This window comes from Oryctolagus cuniculus, chromosome 1, assembly GCF_051225735.1.
Source record: "Oryctolagus cuniculus isolate XC-2025 breed Fujian yellow rabbit chromosome 1, ASM5122573v1, whole genome shotgun sequence".
Lineage (NCBI taxonomy): Eukaryota > Metazoa > Chordata > Mammalia > Lagomorpha > Leporidae > Oryctolagus > Oryctolagus cuniculus.
The window spans coordinates 152,465,300-152,486,666 of record NC_142867.1 but is presented as its reverse complement, the minus strand read 5'-3'; the positions used below and the strand labels follow the sequence as shown (position 1 = coordinate 152,486,666).

The 21,367-nt window shown below is 40.2% G+C and overlaps 1 protein-coding gene across 3 annotated transcripts in view; it reads right to left on the bottom strand.

The window, feature by feature from the left end:
- Positions 1 to 21,367, bottom strand: part of LOC100340719 (guanine nucleotide-binding protein G(q) subunit alpha) — a 315,175-nt gene that overhangs the window by 57,578 nt on the left and 236,230 nt on the right. For all 3 annotated transcript variants that reach the window (XM_051858885.3, XM_089336556.1, XM_089336562.1), the window contains 2 exons: positions 17,173 to 17,301; positions 14,600 to 14,729 (listed from right to left, as the gene is read on the bottom strand). In XM_051858885.3, coding sequence (XP_051714845.1) covers positions 14,600 to 14,729; positions 17,173 to 17,301 — 259 coding nt within the window. The remainder of the gene's footprint in view (positions 1 to 14,599; positions 14,730 to 17,172; positions 17,302 to 21,367) is intronic.

Sequence of the window (21,367 nt, the reverse complement as noted above, 5' to 3'; positions counted from 1 at the left end):
CTTGCTGAAGAACATCTCAAGTGTCCTATTCAATGTAATTATTCTCAATATCCAGCCTGGGGTTCTACTCAGTGTGTGATTTTTCTGCAGAAAAACAAAGCTACAGATCATGATTTTAAGTTTTATATAATATAGCTCACTGCTAAAGACAGATCTTGCTTTTCTTAAAAAAAGAAAAAAAAAAAGAGAGAGAGAGAGCGAATCAGATGGTACTCAAGAAAGACCCCAGCTGGGTAAATCTGGCTAGGAAAGTGGTCGAGATTCCTCTGGATTTGGGCCCACGGATTTCTTATTTGATCATCTGCAATGTAGAGCTTTTATTTATTTCGAGCTTCAAATTCTCTGCATTTGCTCCAAGTAAGATGAACAAACAAGTGTTGAGATAAATCTTGGTCTCATAAAAATGTCTCTCTTATTTCAACGAACGCCTTAATTTGTGGTATTTCTAAATGCTGTCTCCATTTTGAAAACATTTTCAGCAAACTGACAGGAGTGGATGCCTTCTGATACTGCTAAGCGCCTTTGCCTGGACAGTGCACTTGCGTCTCCACTCACTTCTCTCTCCATCTTACCCTTCTGAAAGCCCTTGGGGGGAAAAAAGCCTAAAAAACTCATTTTCATTTAACCAGATCTGAATTGTTAAATTTTTCAAAGATGTCTTAATTTAATTTTAAAAATAGCTATAATTTCTTTATAATAAAAACTTCTTCATAATAAAAAATTATCTTTTGTGGAGATTATCTCTGAATAATCCCTGCTAACAGTTTCAATTTAACTTTCCAAATATTTTTGTATGCATCTGTAATAAAAAGATGCATACTGAAACACATGCTACTTTGATGTAATTTTTAATGAACATATTATGAACAACCTTCTGATATTAATTATACTCTAAACTGTCATTTTTAGTATCAGCACAGTACTTTATTTTCTAGGTATAGTCGATTTTTAAATTAATCTCCTATTAGATAATTTAGTGTGTTCAGTTATTCACAATTATAAAAATGTCCTCTCTGAGACATGTAACCTATTAAAACAATTAGCATAACATTCCTTACAGTGAAATTATGGGATTACAGGGTAGGAACACCTCAAAGCATTCGCATATGCCATCCTACTGGCACAGTATACCAATTTATCCTCCTATAAAAGCATCTTCAGTTTGCCATAAGCCCTTTTCTAATATTTGCCATTCTAATGGGTAAAAGCATTCTTTCACATAGCAGCTGTATATCCATGATTATGATATGCTCAGATTTACCTTTAACATTTAATCTAGAGGTGCATTTAGGAAATGATGAGAAGGGTTCTCTAAAAAATGCCCCTTGAACAAATGTAATGAGAACCCAGGAAAAAACTGCCAACTTTTCCAGATTCCGGGAAATTAACCACAGGCTTGCAACAGCCAAAAGAGCATTTATTCAAGCAAAATGGCTGAGTCTGGCTGAGAACTGCTTTTTTTTTTTGTGGCATTTTTAGCTTGTGCTATTCCCATACTACTCTTCCAGCTCTGTAGTAGGCTTGAAAATCAACAGCCTCCCAGCAACAGTAGCTGTGACAACCACCAGCGATAATACTAAATGTAAATGAACCAAACATGCCAATCAACAGGCAGGGACTGGCAATATGGATTAAAAAACATGAACAAGCTGTATGCTGGGTATAAAATAATACTTTAGATTCAGAAACACAACTGAGTTGAAAGAAAAAAGACATAAAAAGACTCCATATAAACAGCAGCCGAGAGAGCTAGGCAAGTAACAAAATAGACTTCAAGACAAAAATCATGAGTGGAGACAAAAAGGCATAGCTATAATGATAAAGGTTAACTCAATCAAGTATAACAATTGCACACTTGCAGTAACAATATATACACCAAGCAACAGAGTACCAAAATATGTGAAGCAAGAACTGACAAAACTAAAGGAAGAAATAGTCAACAATAGTTTAAGACTTCAACACCTTACTTTCAATAATGGATACAAGGAGATATCAAAACAACAAACAAAAAGACTAGAAAAAACACTAAAAATCAACTATAACTGACACACATCAACAGAACACTACTAAACAATAGCAGGATACACATTTTGTGTTCAGTTTTCCCCAAATTTATATGTACAGTCAACATCACCCCTATCAAATTTCATCTTTTACAAAGAAACTGGTAAGCTCAGCTTACAGTTTATGTGGAAAATTAACAGACTTATATTCAAAACAGTCTTGAAAAAGAAGTGAAAAACACTTCCTGATGTCAAAGCACTACAAACCTACAACAACCAAGACAGTGTGGAAGTGACTTAAATCTACACGCACACCAATGGGATGGAACCGAGAATGTAGGAATCGACCTTCCTGCTCACAGTCAACTGATTTGCAACAGGGATACCAAAGCAGTTCAAAATGAGGAGAGAATAATCTTTCAACAAATGGCTCTAGAGTAACTGGAAATTCACATGAAAAATAAAACTGGGCTTTTTACTCTTATACACATGTAAAAACTAACAAAAAATGAATCATATACTAAAACAAATGAGCTAAAACTATAAAAGTCTTAGGAGAAAAAATTTTTTCCTAATTTTGGATTAGACAAGTGTCTTAGACATGCTATCTGAAGAAAAAGAAACCAAATCTTTGTGCTTCAAAGGAAACTATAAAGAAAAGTTAAAAACCCACGAAATAGGAGAACATATTTTCAAATCATATTTCTGACAAGAGTATAGAATCCAGTATTTATTTTTTTATTTTTGACAGGCAGAGTGGACAGAGAGAGAGAGAGAGAGAGAGAGAGAAAGGTCTTCCTTTTGCCGTTGGTTCACCCTCCAATGGCCGCCACGGCTGGCACACTGCGGCTGGCGCACCGCGCTGATCTGAAGGCAGGAGCCAAGTGCTTCTTCTGGTCTCCCATGGGGTGCAGGGCCCAAGCACTTGGGCCATCCTCCACTGCACTCCCTGGCCACAGCAGAGAACTGGCCTGGAAGAGGGGCAACCGGGAAAGAATCCGGCCCCCCCCCCCCCCCGACCAGGACTAGAGAATCCAGTATTTATAAAGAACATTTACAACTCAATAAAAAGATAAGTATGTTAAAAAAAAATAGGCAAAAGATATATATGGACAATTCTCCAAAGACAGGCAATGTAAGCAGCGAGATGGAAATTCTGCAGAGGAATGAAAAGCAAATGATAGAGACGAAAACGACCAGGAGAGAAATAAAGGGCGCCTTTTATAAGTGGACTGGACACAGTTGAGGGAAGAATTGTTAAGTTAAAAAATATAAAGAGGGCCAGCGCAGCGGCTCACTAGGCTAATCCTCCGCCTTGTGGCGCCGGCACACCGGGTTCTAGTCCCGGTCGGGGTGCCGGATTCTGTCCCAGTTGCCCCTCTTCCAGGCCAGCTCTCTGCTGTGGCCAGGGAGTGCAGTGGAGGATGGCCCAAGTGCTTGGGCCCTGCACCCCATGGGAGACCAGGAAAAGCACCTGGCTCCTGCCATCGGATCAGCGCGGTGCGCCGGCCTCAGCGCGCCAGCCGCGGCGGCCATTGGAGGGTGAACCAACGGCAAAAGGAAGACCTTTCTCTCTCTCTCTCTCTCTCTCTCTCACTGTCCACTCTTCCTGTCAAAAATAAATAAACAAATAAATAAAGAACTGCTAAGACTGAAAATATCCCAGCAGAAACTTCCAGAAGAGAAAAGCAAAGAGAAAAAAGACTAGGGTTGACAGGGAAAGAGAATAGTATGGAAGAATCCTGAGACAGACACAAAGCTTTAAGATGTGCAGCGAGGGTGCAGGAAGGAAAAACAAGAGAGAAACAGGAGAAATATTTGAAGCAATAACGACTGAGAATTTCTTCAAGCTACTATCAGGTATCAAACCACAAATTGAGGAAGTTTTAGCGACATCAAGCAGGACAAATGACATGCCCTGCCCCCAAATAAATACACCTGTGCATATTATATTCAAACTGCAGAAAATCCAAGAAGAAATCCTGAACTAAGATAAATAGAAAAACTTAGCTACAGAGGTCCAAAGATAAAGGACCAAGAGCAACCCAGAAAACTCTGAATTACAAGAAAATACATAGATTTGATCTACTATATATTATTTGTACAATTAGTGATTTGGACATATTTATATTGGTCCAATAGCAGTAAGGCAGACAAACCAGCCAGCCTACAGAAAGATTCACGCTTACATTGAGACTTGACACCTGTCATGTATTTCATTAATATCAACCGGACAATCACCATCAGAAGAGTTAACAAAACAAAACTCATCTGGTTAAAGGATTCAGAGAGATAGAGGGTACCACAGGCTTATTTGGCCAGCAAGTGGGAGAAAGGGGTCCTGGAAAGTGAGCCCGTATTGGGGTAATTTTCAGAGAGAGAGAGAGGGTACCAAAGGATTACTAGGCCAGCATCTGGGAGGCAGGGGTCATGGAAAGTGAGTCCATATTAGGGTAATTTTCCTTATGGAGGTATCTGCTGATTCTGGAGGCAGCAGCTGTGAAGCCGAGGGGCTGGACTTCTGGAGAAACATCTCTGCTTTGCTCAAGGGCTATGCAGTAGGAAGGAGGGTACATCCAAGTAAACAGGCACATGGAAGGAAAACAGCTCTGCTCCCCAGCCACCAGAGGGGCCATACTAAGGGTTAGCAAAGACACAAAGGGACAGCTGGTGCCGCGGCTCACTAGGCTAATCATCCGCCTGTGGCGCCGGTACCCTGGGTTCTAGTCCCGGTTGGGGTGCCGGATTCTGTCCCGGTTGCTCCTCTTCCAGGCCAGCTCTCTGCCGTGGCCTGGGGAAGGCAGTGGAGGATGGCCCAAGTGCTTGGGCCCTGCACCCGCATGGGAGACCAAGAGGAAGCACTTGGCTCCTGCCTTTGGATCGGCGCAGTGCGCTGGCCGTAGTGACCATTTTGGGGGTGAACCAACGGAAGGAAGACCTCTCTCTCTCATTGTCTAACTCTGCCTGTCAAAAAAAAGATACAAAGGGACAGAAATGTGTGATGTTGCTAGCAGGAATGCCCAGTGTGCATTTTGGAATCTAACAGATGTCAAAAGTCTTGATAAAATTCTGCCTTTCTTTTTTTTTCTGAAAAAAAATTTTTTTGACAGGCAGAGTGGACAGTGAGAGAGAGAGACAGAGAGAAAGGTCTTCCTTTGCTGTTGGTTCAGCCTCCAATGGCCCCGAGGCCGGTGTACCGCGCTGATCCGAAGCCAGCAGCCAGGTGCTTATCCTGGTCTCCCATGGGTTGCAGGGCCCAAGCACTTGGGCCATCCTCCACTGCACTCCCTGGCCACAGCAGAGAGCTGGCCTGGAAGAGGGGCAACCGGGACAGAATCCGGCGCCCCGACTGGGACTAGAACCCGGTGTGCCGGCGCCGCAAGGCAGAGGATTAGCCTAGTGAGCCGTGGCGCCGGCTCTACCTCTCCTTAAAATAAATAAATAAATAAATAAATATTTATTTACTTATTGGAAAGGCAGACAGAGAAAAGGATAGAGACAAAGAGAAAGAGCTCTCCTATCCACTGGTTCACTTCCCAAATGCCTGCAACAGCCAGCCAAGAGCCAGAAACCCATCCTGATCTCTGATGCGGGTGGCACTTGGGTCATCTTCTGCTGCCTTCTAAGGAGCATTAGCATGGAACTGGATAGGAAGCAGGGCGGCCAGGACTCAGACTGGCATCTAATATGGGATGCCAGTGTCATGTGTGGCACCTTAACTCCCTGTGCTACAACATCAGCCTCAAGTTCTACTTCTTAACAGGAGTATTAGATACACAGTTGATGTTTGTTCAGTGATAAATCACTGTGCTGTACGTCTTTCATTTGTGCACTTTTCTGTATGCATACCTATATGCCCCTTAATTAAAAAGGTAAATAAGAATTAGTACAGAAAAGATGGCTGCAGTTGCTGTTCAATACTAATGCTGAGACAAGTGAACAGAAACATGGCATGGAAGTAGTAAATCCTCACTTCCACACATAAAAATAAATTCTTAGTGCAAACAAAGCCTTTGAAAATAAAAATTTTTTAAGATTTGATTTATTTATTTGAGAGGTAGGATTACAGAAAGTGAGAGGGAAAGACAGAAAGGAAAGATCTTCCATCCACTGGTTGACTCCCCAGATGGCCACAGTGCCGATAGAAGTCAGGAGCTTCTTCCAGGTCTCCCATGCGGGTACAGGGCCCAAGTGTCTGGACCATCTTCTACTGCTTTCCCAGGCCATAGCAGAGAGCTGGATCAGAAGAGGAGCAGCCGGGATTAGAACCGGCACCCACGTGGGATATCAGCACTGCAGGCGGAAGATGAACCTACTGAGCCACAGCTTGGGCCCCAAATCTTTTAACTTTTAATAGAAAAGAAGGTGAATTTTCCTATTCTTGGGAAAGATAAAGAATTTTTAAAATATGAAAATCCAACCAATTAAGGATGAGTGACTTGATCACATTAAATTAAAGCCCTTCTGTAAAATACACAAAACTAAAAGACAAACCATATGCCCTCACAGATGACAGCTTCTGTATGAGTCTGTCAGGCAGCAATTTCCAGAATATATTGTAAGTCACACATGTATCAGTAACAAAGAACCAATTCCACATGGTGTGGGGCGAAGGGGAGGCCAGGCAGGGACAGGAACAGGTAATCCGCATTACAAACAGCCTCCCTGCTGTGACTCACAGCGGGGCACAGTCACATAACAGAACAGTATGGTGGCTTCAGTAAAATCAGTCATGGGCAGCCACATGAAAAAAACCTCAAGAACAATGCTGAGTGAATTAAGCAAATTGCAAAATGAATCCATTTAAATAAAATCTGCAATCACATATAACATTTAGAGCCCAATGTGACGCACTGCTTGCTGACACAGGAACATGTAGTAAAAAAATCAATGTGTCTAGGGAGGATACATGTCAATTTGAGACAGAGGCTTTTTTTGGGCAGGGAGAGCTCCATCCAAGTCTTTAACCATCTTATCCTTTTGTTTCCGTGAAAATAAAGATTCGAAGCAGGTTTGTCAAATCCTTAAGTTCTCTCTCGTTTTCTATTCTCCCGTTTCACAGAAATGGTTTACAAAAACAGAAGGAAACAAAAGCCACCTTCCTTGATGGTCTCAGCTTTATCTGACACCCACTACAATACCACAGGGCATGGGCACATCACAGACATGGCTACAGCCTGACCCACACTGAAGGAAGCTTTAGGAATGCCCCCTTTGCATCCTCACGCTTGGTGCCCTGGAGGTTATTATATCCTGGATCCAGCTGTCTCTCTCACGTGGCAGCTCCTCAGGCAGTTGCATGAGAAATCCTTGGGACTCCACAGCAGGAGAAGCTAATTTGAGTAATAACTCTTTGTTTTCATGATGAGGACACTCAATCTTGTGACAGACCACGACTACCTCTTCTCATTGGTTGCTAACACATGCTTGACTAAACTTGTAGGCTACCACCAGGAAAGTGACAGGATTGTGTAATTTGCATTTACTTCTTTTATTCACAATCTTTGCTATTTATATAAGGTGAACAAATTTCATGTATTTCATACATACAGGTCTGGAAGCACAGTGATACTTCCCATCCTCCTTCCTTCCTCCCTTCTTAACCTGCTGTGCTACAATGCTGGCCCATCTCCTTCTTCCCTTATTCACTCTTCCAAGTTTTACAATGACATACCTTCAGCCTATTTTAAAATCATAAGATCGACCGTCTGCTAAATAAAGAACTAAAAAAAAGCAGGAAGAAAAAACACTGATTTCAATTCTTAACTTCACCCTCAATCTGTACTGTCCCTTCATCCAGATTTTCACATGATTTATGCTACCATGTGTATGCTAATATAGTCAGACATACAGTAGCATACCACCAAAAAGGGGACTCTTTATCTGTTGTATTATAATACACCTTACAATTCCTACACATCAAAAGATACCATGAAGAGAATACATGGTAAGCTATGAAGACGAAGACAGGTGTTTTGTAATACACATGACGGAAAGCTCTGATCCACAGAACACAAGGAACTCCTTTAAATCAGTAAGGAAAATGCAGATAACTCAAAGAAAACAAGGGTCATAGTTGGTAAATGGCAGAGCTAAAATTCTCAATTTGAAGTCTTACATTATTTTACCTTTTTATTTTTTTAAAAAAGCCCTATTGTTTCACTTATTATTTGTAATACTAACACCCAGCAACAATGACAATCACTGTGTATACTTTGGTCTTAAAACCTTCCAAATTAGTTTCTGGGTGAAGGAGGGGGTGAATAAACTATTCTATAATAACTGTATATATGTAATTAATTAGTTGTGGTTACAGATATCAGATGAAGCTAATTATACTATTCCACAATCTGCTTTTTTTCATATAACATAATTTATCTTTTTTAAAAAAAACTCCCTGGGGCCAGTGTTGTGGCACAGTGGGTTAAAGCCTTGGACTGCAGCACTGGCGTTCCATGTAAACACCAATAGGAGTCCCTGCAGTGTGGCTTCTGATCCAGCTCCCTGATAGTGCACCTGGGAACGTAGTGCAAGATGGCCTGAGTGCTTGGGCCCCTGCACCCATGTGGTAGACCAGGAAGAAGCTCCTGGCTTCAAATCAGCTCAGCTCTAGCCACTGCAGCCATCTGGGGAGTGAACTAGTGGATGGAAGACCTTTCTAACTCTGTCTTTTAAATAAATAAAATAAATATTTAAAAAAATAAAAAAAAAATAAAAAAACCTTATTACATAGATTATACTGGAATGAGTACAGATTTTTTTTATTTCAAATTTACATTTATACTCAAAATGCCCATATGTGCGTTTCCCTCTCCTGATCAGCATGAGGTTCTGATTTCTGGTTCGAACTCATAAATGGTCACAAAACTCCCCTCCAACACAAGAGAAGCAAGAACAGCGAAGGGGAAGATAAAGTGAAGAGGAGACAGAAAAGCCAGGGAACGCAAGGAACGGGAGGAGGAGGATCAAAAAGGGACAAGCAGCTGGGAACTAACAGAGCAGTGGGGAAGTGGGAAGTTAAATATAAAAGTTGAGTGTCTTTCAGGAACGTCCTTGTTAATCCAGGTCATGAATCGAAGCCAAGTGTACCAAGGGCAACATTTGATTAGAGCTGATACAAGTTTCCTTTAGATCTCACATTTGGAGTTTGAATGTTTTCTCCTTAATCTTCAGTCTGTACCTCTCACTCCCTAGGCTGAAGGCTATCTGAAGCAAACTCCCAGAAGCTTGCTCTGAGTTTCTAAAGCAGAATAAAATACATGTTTCACACGTCTAAAGAAAATGTGCAGACTTCGGTTGCAATTGAATAACTTCAATATGGCTTTATTTTAAAATCTAGTAGAGAAGTATTCAAAAGAAATGCATATTTTATATGATTTGTTTTTAAGATGGTTCAGAATCAAATAGGCTACAACAGAATCTCTGCCCCACCAGCAAAGGATCTCCGACTGGTTAGTGCACTTTATCTTCTGGGACACGGAGAGGTGGGCAGAGCAGAGGCATTTCAGTTCCTTCTGGAAGGCAGGGCTTCCACTCCGTTCCCATGCTCCTGCTCCTGACAGCTGCTCCTGCTTTTATTCTGAGTTTGCTTCCAGAAGACATTGTGAGGGAGGGGAAAGAAAGCAGTTCTAGAAGGACAGGATCTGGCCTTAGAAGACTTGGACATGGACTTTAGTCTCTCCATTTTCTTACCCTCATGGCTGAAACACTCACCAGCAAACCTCAAGCACACCCCAACACAGAGAAGTAAACTGTTAGATTTAATGAGTCATGAATTTAGCAAGTTTTGAACAGGTAGAATGTGCTAAGGAATTACAAATGTCTTCTCTTCCGTCTCTCTCCTTTTACTTTACCTACCTCGGTGAAAGAAAGGCAGGTGGTGGTTGGGGGACTACCTTGTTATTTTAATAAAACAGGTATCATAATTCATCTACATCTTGGCCACTACAAGAGGATTAATACATTCAAAATTCATATTTATATAAGGGGAAGAAAAAAAAAAGGTTCAGACTTAGAGATTCTATAAAGAGCCTGGTGTAGTAATACAGACCCTCAAACTGCCTGAGAATGTGTTTTTGTATCAGTGCTCAAACGTTCTTGAAAGAGACAAGAAAAATAAAGACTAAGGGAGAGTGCTTGGAGTACCTGTGTTACATGGATGTCTTACTGTGTGCTCTGGGCTTCTAGGGGTAGGTGAAGGGACCGCAGAATAGCTGGCTGGGCTGCTGCAGTGTCCCCACAGGGAGAAAACAGACAGCAGAGGAAACACTAGCAAACCCAGCTCTACAAAGTCAGATAGTTCCGGCTCACTACTGGATAATGTATTTCCTTCTTTGGAGAAGAAAAAAAAAAATAAAAGAAATTCATTCCCCCCAAAATAGTAAGGCTGAGGATCTAGACAAAAGCAGAATGAGGTAAAACGATGAAGATTAATAAGTAGAGTTTTATAAATATTAAAAGCAAAAGCAATGATCTCAAACAGTCTCTCAGCTGCTGTTGCTGTGGTCTGCAATGCATTTCCTACAGTTCCCGGGACAGAAAGGAGGCTGCCAGAATCCATCCCTAGGCTCTTCTCACAAATGTATATGCATGGAGGCACAGCAAAGTCTGCTTTGGATTACAGTTAGGAACATCAGATTTCAAAACCAGGAACAAAATGTTTCAGGAATTTATTTCAGTTTTGTCTCACCAGAATCAGAAAATTTAGCAAAACTAGAACTCTATATAGTTTATTTTTCCTCAGTGATTTAAAAAGTTGGGAGAGGCAATGACATTTTCAGATATCAGTAAAACTGACCAAAAAAGGATCATGTGACTACATCCCGATATTAAAAAAAAAATTTAAACTTATTTATTTATTTATCTGAGAGGCAGAGAGGTAGGGGAGGGGCGGAGTTGTGGAAGAGAAGGAAAGCTATCTGATCTGCTGGTTCACTCCCCAGATGCCTGACATTAGCAGGACGTCAGCTTCAAGAGCCAGAGCCAAGCACTTTGAAGTGGGCCCATGCATCTTACACTACATCTGAACCACGCAGCCAAATGCCTTCTGCCACACCCATTTTTGACAGTGTTTTCTAACTAGCAACAGTGATTGACAGATATTGCCAACACAGGGGAAGAAAGTAGGAAGCTGCTCCAATGCTACCATCAGACTTGAACTGGAGATCTGAGAAAATGTCACATAATTTGATTTTTATCTCTCAGAACTGCAACATCAGCTTCTAAAGTATGCACAAGTGATAAGGGAGTCCTAATGAAAAACAGATTGTTTTTTAATTTTAGCCTGTAATTAGTCAAAGTAGCATAATGTATCATGGTAGGAATCAAAGGGACTGGGAAAATACTTTTAGGCACACTTAGTATCGTACATTGTATGGTAACTTACTAAGAAAATTTTAATTTTGAAATCTGATAATCACAACAATGTCATTTTATTGTAATTAATAAACCTTTATATAAACATAGGATCTGTACTAACAATGTCAAGTGAAAATAGAATAAATGATCTATAATGTCTAGACAACTGAAGAACAGGATTTACATGCTAGAACTGTCTGAGGACTTACCTATGAAATATACTTCATTTTCTATATTGCTCACTGTAAAGTGGTAAGTTGATTAGCACTAAGTGACAACATACATTTAGAGATATAATGCATTCAATCTCATTGCATGTAATTATGTCTTCTATGTTGCTGATAAATGTAAATTTTATTTTACTAGGTAGCAAACTAAATGATGACCTACAAAACAAAGGCTTTCTTTCCCCCATAGGCCTTATTCTGTCAAAAAGCATGTATCTTTTATAAGATCCTTTAGGGGAAAGCTATTTTTTTTTATCAGTTTAGATACCTTGGTTCCACACAGTAGGTAATCCCTCCAAATATTGTTTGCTTTGATCCAATATTCAAAGAAATCAGAAATGCTGTAATATCTCTGCTTCAAATTATGCACTATGTGCAAAGTACTATATTCGGTGATTATGTAGCAACAAACAGGCACAGATATTGATAAAGATATACAAAAAAGACCATGTAACTATATGTCAGCATTAAAAAATATCTGGGGGCAGCTGTTTAGCCTAATGGTTAAGATATTGATAAAGATGGCTTAATCACTGGAGTACAATGGCAAGTTCTAGCTCTCGACTCCAGTCTCCAGCTAATGCAGTGCCTGGGAGGCAGCAGGGATGGCTCAAGTATTTGACTTCCTGCTACCCACTACTACCTACATGGGAAACCTGTACTGAGTTTCTGGCTCCCAATCTTGGCCTGGTTGTTGCAGACATTTGGGGAAAAAAATGAGTAGATGGAGTTCTCTCTGTCTCCCAGAGACAATACACACACACACACACACACACACACACACATATGCATCCCATATTTTGGACAGTATTTCCTAATTACCAACAGTGATGGCTGTGGATAACACAGGTGAAGTAATTATATAGTGATATTATTATAGCTAACAGTCTGTTAGCAGTGGCCTAAGATATTTTGACACCTGGTAGCCATATTTTAGTATGCTTTTAGTCACTCTGCTTTACAGCTATAGGGGAAACTGTCTGAGAAATAAGCCACATTGCTAAAAAGAAGCTCACACATTTGCAAGCCTGGGAAGATTCTGAAATGTATGAACAGATAATTCTCAGCTAGGACATGAGATACTGGTTCATGAAGCTTCATCAATCCTACACACAAAGGAAATGCTATAGAGGACTGGATATTATTTCACTGGAAACATTAAGACCTACAGATAAGAAAGAATCGTATTATTTGCAACAAAATGGATGGGAATAGAGGACATTGTGAAGTAAGTCAGATGCAGAAAGACAAATACCACAAGTTCTTTCTCTTCTGCAAAAGCTAAGAAAAAGTATTTCTCAACTTAGGACAGCGATTGCTAGTGTCTGGACAACAGGAACCAACACAGTTAAACAGAAGTAGGAAGTTCTAGTGTCCCACAGCACGGTGGAGTGAATATAGTCCACAATCATCAATCATTTATTTTATGAATAATTAAAGAGGTGGAAATGTTAATTACCCTGATTTGTTCAGTTCATATCATGTACATTTATTGAAATACCATGCTTTATCCTATAAATATGTACAATCATTAAGGGTTTCTCAGAGAACTTAAAAAATAGTTTAAAGAGATGGAAATACCAACTAACCTGATCTGATCATTACAAGTTGTATATATGTATGGAATTAGTATACTGTATCCCATAAATATTTACAATTAAAATAACAGCAACAAAATAATTATGCAAAGCCGTAATACAAAGTGTTGTATTACTGTGTGTGATGATCAATTATATTTTTAATTGATTGATTTTTTAATTGATTTTAATTGAGTTATGCTAACCAGGTTATAGTCATATATGATGGTGATAAATAAGATTTTCAGATAAAATATTAATTTCTCATTTTAAACTTTAGTTTCCTAACTTAGAACTTGACCGCAGGCTTTATATCAAGTTTTGAGTTTTCTTTTTTTTTTTTTTTTTGGTACATAACGAAATTGGGTAACCAAAATACATCTTTCATAAACATGGCATTACCTAAAATGATCTACATAAAAATAAAAATATTTAAAAGGGACTAAGAAGCCAAGAATTCTTACAGTATCAGAGTATTTTAATACGCCAGCTCTTATTTCAATCAGGTACTGGGGATACAGCGCCGCCTCCTCTATTTTCTACTGAAGCAGGAGGGTACTCATTAGTTACTATCGGCTTACCAGTGCGCAGTCTCGGGCTCTGACAGGTGCATCTACCAGCAGCGTCCTCTTTAGTCCCCCCCCCCCCCCCCGTGGGCTCACGCACAGGCGTGCGCGCACACACAGACACTGCTTCCTACACCCCTTCATTATCCTCCACAATCAGCCATGACTCATCAAGCCTTTACCACTTTCAAAATCCGTGTTTACACCTGTTAAGTTTCCCTGTCACGGGGAGGAGATCACAATAGTGAATCAGTGCCCCAGAAAGGCAGACTAAGGACGCCTCTCCAGTCACTCGCCGCTTACCCGAGACAACGTTACACAGCGGCCTATGGGGTTCTCTGAGCACACGGAGGCCATCCAACCAGGACGCGCCCTGGCTCCGCACCGAGGGCGTCTGCAGCCCAGCTGCAGTCACTCCCGGTTGCCATGAGAGGTTTTGAGCACTCTCCGGGACCCACCCATCCCACAAACAATGATTTAAACAAAACGAAAACAGAAAGAGGGTGACTCACTGCAACACTCCAAGTCCATCCTGGAGGAAGAAGGCTATAAAAATGATCTGTGATGATTAGCCTCGGGATGGCCATATGGTTTTTTTTCATTTTCAGAACTTGAGCATAATGTTAGAAGCATCACACGGGAGTTAACCATAACTGGACACGCAGACCTGCTCCTGCATCTGACCCCACTGTGGGTGTTATCACTTGGTTACACAGAGTTGTTTTTATGATATTGTAAAAATATCCTAAAATTAGTTGTTGACAAGGCAATGTAATCAAAACACAGTATTCCCCACATGCTACTTCCTATCATTTATTTGTTTGAGATAATAAAAATGATAATCCATGGCCTGGCCAAAGAGCACTTACCTCATTGTCTGACTCCACGAGAACTTGATCATATTCACTAAGCGCTACTAGAAACATGATAGAGGTGACGTTTTCAAAGCAGTGTATCCATTTTCTTCTCTCTGACCTTTGACCCCCTACATCGACCATTCTGCAAGGTTAACAACACTTGTATTAGTAGCACATAGAGAAACCTAGAAACAACGTATAGATAGCACTACTTATAAACTTAGGAAAAACATTATCTTGAAAGACAACAGTCCTCTAATTTCAAGCCAAATAATATTTATAGACTATCTATTAATTTTGTTATCCAACATTCATAGGCAAAACATTCTGGGTAATAAATCAATGTGGTTATTAGAAAGTTAAAGAAAATCCTTATCTATGCCAAGTAAATGATATTTTTTGTTAAAGAGACACTGGGGAGAGTCAGAAACAGATGAGTGTTATTTGTGTTAAACCTTGCTGGCAAGTATCAGATTCTTTCCCTACACAATCAGGACAAGTGTTTTCTGAGGATGGGTAGCTGCTGCTTTAGCTAAATGCACACAGAACCGCAGTGATCCTTCCCCAGCAGGGTGAGCATCTGGGGCTACACCCTCCTCCCAATACTGGTGACGATCTGGGACAGGTCTGCTGTGTCAAGTAACATGGGGTAATTAAGACGTTCACAACCCAACTGGCTAACCTGCTGCAGATGAAGCGGTGTATAAAACATCTAGATCTGACAAGGTACCACTCCAGTGCTGTCATCTGAACTATTTTCAAGAGTTTGTTCAGCGACCAACACGGACATCAATGAATCTGAGTAACAATGAATCTATGAAAATATCTGGCAGTGCTTGGCACTGAACCAAGGCTTCTCCAAACTGTTGAATCCATATTTTGACTGAAGCGTACACATTCTTCAGAAGAGCAAAAGCGAGTGAGAGGTTGAGGCACAAAAGCTTTAGAGCTGGGCTCTTTAAGCATTAGTTGAAAACTGCAGCTCCTCCTGGTATTTTTCTACCTCCTAGCACTGAATCCAAACCAGGGATGCAAGGACTTCCAGTGACTGTTTCTAAAAGACTTCCTGACGCAGATGAGACATTTGAGGGGCAAAACAATGGACTCAGGGAGCTCTATGAACTATGGACATCAAAGCTGGAATTCTTAAGCCCTAAAAATATTAAAATTCTAGGTTTTCCCTAATGGCACTGTGTGAATAACATGCCACTTGTTTACATGAAATTTTCATTCCATGAAATCCTGCCACACTAGGCCCCACACAAGGCTGTTGATGGTGGCAGGAAATTATACTTCCAAGTCATTATTTTCACTGCAGTGGCAAAAAGATGTTCTTTAAAAGCTACTGCACAAAATATGGAAAAAATAAGATGTAACAGTGTCTGATTTCAGAACTCACTAATTGCCAAGAAATGAGGAGAACGAAACGCTCCAGGAAATGCTCTATGTTTTCTGAAAATATATGGTGATATGATTATAAGGGGAAAGAAATTTTTGTCTCAAACTAAACATCTCTAAATGTTATAAACTTAATACAGAATGCTGGTGGTACAAGGAATCCTGCAAACTGTCCAGTGTGATCATTTTGTAAGATCTTAAACTGAGGGTCAGCAAGACTTCTAAAATGCACCCACTTTATGGCTATGTCACTTAAAGGGGTGCAAGGCCGTCAGATTCAATCACAGGTACAGAGACTATTGGAGTAACATACAGTGCTATGGCAAGGCATGATGTAAGGCCTGCTAATCACAGCCACGTGGCAGACTGACAGTTACATAACCCCAGTTTCATAAGCTGACATGGGAAGCATTCCTCTTCAATGGGACGGGCCCTCTCGAGGAATTCCACTCCCTACGCTCAGAGATAGATATATATTCACATGGCTTCATTTCTCAAAGCACCACATGGTCAGTGTTCTAACCAAAAATACAACTGGGTGATTGTGTAATAGAGATTAAATGAAAGCACAGAAATATTGTTTACTTCTCATCTAGACAGAAAAATAAGGAACTTCTTGTGAAATACTACTAGACAGACCAGGAACAAGAGGAAATATATATTCAATCTATTTTGCTACATAAATTTAGACTAGATTAATTAGCACATTTTTAAAGTATCTCTGAATTTTTTTCAAGCAAATTATTTTTTATTGCAACTGAAAAATTCTGCATGGTTTTCAGAAAACACTGACATGAAAGCTCACAATAACAGATAATTCATATTATTGATAGGGTTATAAGATCAGTCATATCTTAAATAATTCCCAATTTATACCTATTTTCCTCATAAAGTACTTCCAAAACAGTTAGAATTAGGACTAATATTTGAGTAACTGTGATCAATCACTGGCAAACTAAGGTTTTGTTAATTAATTTCCTGATGACCTAAATTGAAATCAGAGACTTGCCAGTGCATCTCTCTTTTCCTTCCTCTTTCAGGAACATGGCATTTGTGTATCTAATTGCAATACTTCACAGAGGCTACATTGTTGTAAAGTCTACACATGATCTCAATACTCATTGGGTTCTATAAAGGTACTCAAGGCTTAAAAGCTGAGAAGCAGGTTTTAGGGACCCAGTTACTACCTGAAAATGACACTCTGTAAGTCAAAGGGGTATTCGATGATCCCTGTGGTGGGGACTCGAACTCTAAGCACATCTTGTTGCGTAGGCAGGTAGGCAGGGTCGGCTACGCGGTCCAAGTCATTTAGATAGCTAGAGGAGGAGACACAATGAGAACGTTAGTGACACCATCACACATCTGTGGACACGGAAGGATCAGAAAACAGAAGAGTAGTTTGGCAGAAATAAAGTCAATGTTCGAATACTCAGAGGAAGGTAGTCTACCTACGGATTTCCAACTTTCCATATTTCTCATTTCTTATCTCACATCAATTAAAGACCATACAAAAAGCAAAGAGATGGGGGGAAGAGAGAAATTCACATTAGTGTCCTATCCTCTATTCTTTGCTGTTGTTGCTGCAGGCCTGGTTGGTAAAGCAGGAGTTCAAAACAAATAGTTTTAGAATCATTTATACAGATTTGATTGGGATAAATAAATAACAGAGTTGCACATAAGGCCAGGATGTTTTTCTTGTTTGCTTTGTTTTGTTAAAAAAAAAATCAGTACTTTTCCTGGAATGAATTTTCTTACTCCCCTAGGAGAGACAGCAGGATGCCATAATCTGAATTCTGTCCAAAGCCTGGGTCATTTGTGATTAATGTGAAGTCACAGAATTTCTAGCTATTACACTAATAACAGCTAAGATAAAAGCATCAATGTGTAGAGTCATCACATCTCAACTTTGAATGTATCTGTTTATATGATACTCTTCCATTCCTTAAGATAAAACTTACTTTTAAATAGCTTTAGACTCACAGGAAGTTGTAAAACTATTAGATAGAATTCTCTGGCACCCTTCAAACTATCTTCCCCTATTTATAACATCTAATATAACTATAGAACATCAATATTAAAACCAAGAAACTGACATTGAGACAATACTATTTGTCAAATACAGACCTTATTTGTATTTCATCCACTGTTACATATATATATATACACACACACATAAATGTATACTATATGCATATACTTGTACATATGTGTATATACACAAATATGTATATATACATATTTTCAATGTATGTGTGTATACATGTATGCATAATTGGGGAGGTACATAGTGCTATAACATTTTAAAACAGGGAGATTTAATCACCTCCACAATCATGATATTGAATGGTTCTATAACCATAAACATTCAGTCTCGTGCTGCCTCTGACAACCCTAACACTGGACAATCACACATGTGTTTTTCATCAGTATAATTTTGTCATTTCTAAACTTTTATTCCATTCACTTGTGATTCTCTTAAAGTATAAAAAAGATTGGTAGTGTTGAGAATGATACAATTTTGCAGAAGTGATGACAACCGGATGAAAATGACTGCTCTAAGCAGCATCTTCATGATTTCAATGAGTAACCATGCTGCTTTGCCCTAGAAGAGAATGGAGCAGAGACATGGTTTGAAAACACAACTACAAAGTTAAATACTTTAACTTATGAATAAAATATAAAGAAAAGATGGAATCATTAACAGAACTAGAGGGGTGGTTAAACTTTTGATTCCTTCATGCTCACAAACAAGAAGCAGTAAATTCTGAGACACATAATAGGGAATGTTTGGTGCACAGCATGTTATAACAGCAGAAAACACAAATTCTTAATTGGTATGATCTACCTAGGGTACACACTTTATCTTATCCATCTCTACTGATACTTCAGTTTCTAAAAGAGTACCAGGCAAGTAATATTTAACATTTATTGTATAGATGGATGCTGATGTGAACGTTTAGTTTCAGCATTATTTTAAATGCCATTCTTATTGGTGTTTTTATATGAAATTGAGTGTTGAAAAGCAATATTATATCAAACCTGTAAAATTTATGGGATCATATTACAGTACTAAGTCTGACTTTATCAAAGAAAAAAGTTATTGCCTCTTTTGAGGAGTTTTAATTCTTTGAGACAAAAAAGTACCAACATAGAAACTCCCATTGCAAAGCAAGGAATTCATATTCTAGAGGCCTTACTGTAGACACATCAACGATTCTCTAGCTAGCAATTAGCTGTCTCCTGACCAATAGGAACCAACCTTGTGCCTTTAGAAAATGATGAGATGGAGGCTGTGAGCATTTGGATGAGACAGGCAGGAAAGAAATGCAAAAATGGACTGGACCCAAAAGGTTAGTCAATATCCCGGCAAGGTCTTGGGAGTTGTCTGATAGGGTTAACAAGCAATTGTTGAGTCTCATCATATCACATCTACAAAATCAACTAGCTAGCCTATGGATGGAGTTTCCTGATAAATCAGCTCCTTAATTTGAAAAACTTGAAATAAACATACATTAGGAAATCTACAAAATCACCTTTTATTTATCTACTATATCTAAGCATTTATTTCAGAAGAATCAAAGAACTTTATATTTGCCCCAGTGAGCTTGCTTAGAAACATGGTGCTCAATGAACCATTTCTGTTCACGTCATGACACACACAGAGGTCAACACAGAAGGTTGCTAATGCTTAGATGCAAAGGACGGGGAGATTCTGGCTGTTTCCTGAAGAGGAACCAAACAAATTACTTGTTGCCAGTCTATTTTCAAACACAGATGTGTGTTTACCCAGGAGACTCTAAACAGCCAGCACATGAACTGGGAAATCACCTGTCACATTGTGTAGAGGTAACTTGGATGGTTTCTCTCCAATTTAGAACGATGGACTTAGCCCCTTGAAAGCCACACTCGGGTAAGAGGGAATCAGGGTATACAACTATAAAACTGCTTAGAGGCGTGCCCTGATAAAAGGATCAGCGATCCACTCTGTGAATGCAGAGGACTACTGAGATGTTAGCAGAATATTTCTTTTTTTTTTTCTTTTTTTTGACAGGCAGAGTGGACAGTGAGAGAGAGAGACAGAGAGAAAGGTCTTCCTTTTTGCTGTTGGTTTACCCCTCAATGGCCGCTGCGGCCGGTGTACCGCGCTGATCCGAAGCCAAGGAGCCAGGTGCTTCCTCCTGGTCTCCCATGCCGATGCAGGGGCCAAGCACTTGGGCCATCCTTCACTGCACTCCAGCTGGACTGGAAGAGGAGCAACAGCGACAGAATCCGGCACCCCGACTGGGACCAGAACCCGGGGTGCTTGCGCTGCAGGCAGAGGATTAGCCTGTTGAGCCGCAGCGCCGGCCAAGCAGAATATTTCTAACACTCATACTTAAACACATTTTCTTCCCCTTGTCTTGCTTTCACTCCTTGTCAACAACGGTAGAGTTCAGAAAATAACAGCAGAACACCAACAAACTTTGACTGCTAACACCCTGCCTGGCTCCCCTCTATGTGTTCATGGTGCAGGTACCAACACATCGCATGGCAAAGAAATGGCCACTAGGGATGTTCCATATATTTCTTTCTTTCAAAAAAAAATCATCTTTTTTTTAAAGAGATTTATTGCATTTATTTGAAAGGCAGGCAGAGACAGAGAGAGAGAGAGAGAAATCCTCCATCTACTAGTTCACTCGCCAAATGGCCACAGTGGCCAGTGCTAGCCCAGACTGAAGCCAGGATCCAGGAGATTCTTCTGGGTCTCCCACATTAGTGCAGGGGCCCAAATACTTGAGCCATCTTTCACTGCTTTCCCAGGCCCATTAGCAGGGAGCTGGATAAGAAGTGGAGCAGCTGGCACTTGAACCAGTGCCCACATGAAATGCTGGTACTGTGGACGGCAGCTTTATCCACTATGCTGGAGTGCCGGCCCCAGTGTTCCACACATTTCTAACTAACTTAAAAGTAACTGGCATTTGCAATTTGACGTGCTTTTCGCTTTTGTCTCAGTTGGATGGCAGAGAAAGGCTCACTTTACTCGGTGTAAAAAAAAACTTCAATTTAGTTTAACAAAAGAAATGGGCTGAAAGGAACTCTATCCAGCTCTGCCAGTTCCAACACACCTCGAGAACTAAAAGAAACCTGAAACACCCCAAAAGAAGGGACACACTGAATGCCACTGCCCAAAGATACAGAGCATGAAAAATATTTCCTTTGAGAGGAAGACTGGATGGTTGTAGACAATCTGTGAAGCACTTTTCGCTGCTAAGGAGGGGCTGGTGTGGACAGCTCCTGCCTGCAGAGTCCCTGGCCCCACGTGTTCCCCTCACGCTGGGGCCCACAGGACTTAGCCAAGAGAGTCCCATCACAGCACTTGCTGTACTTCAGACCTGCTGAGGG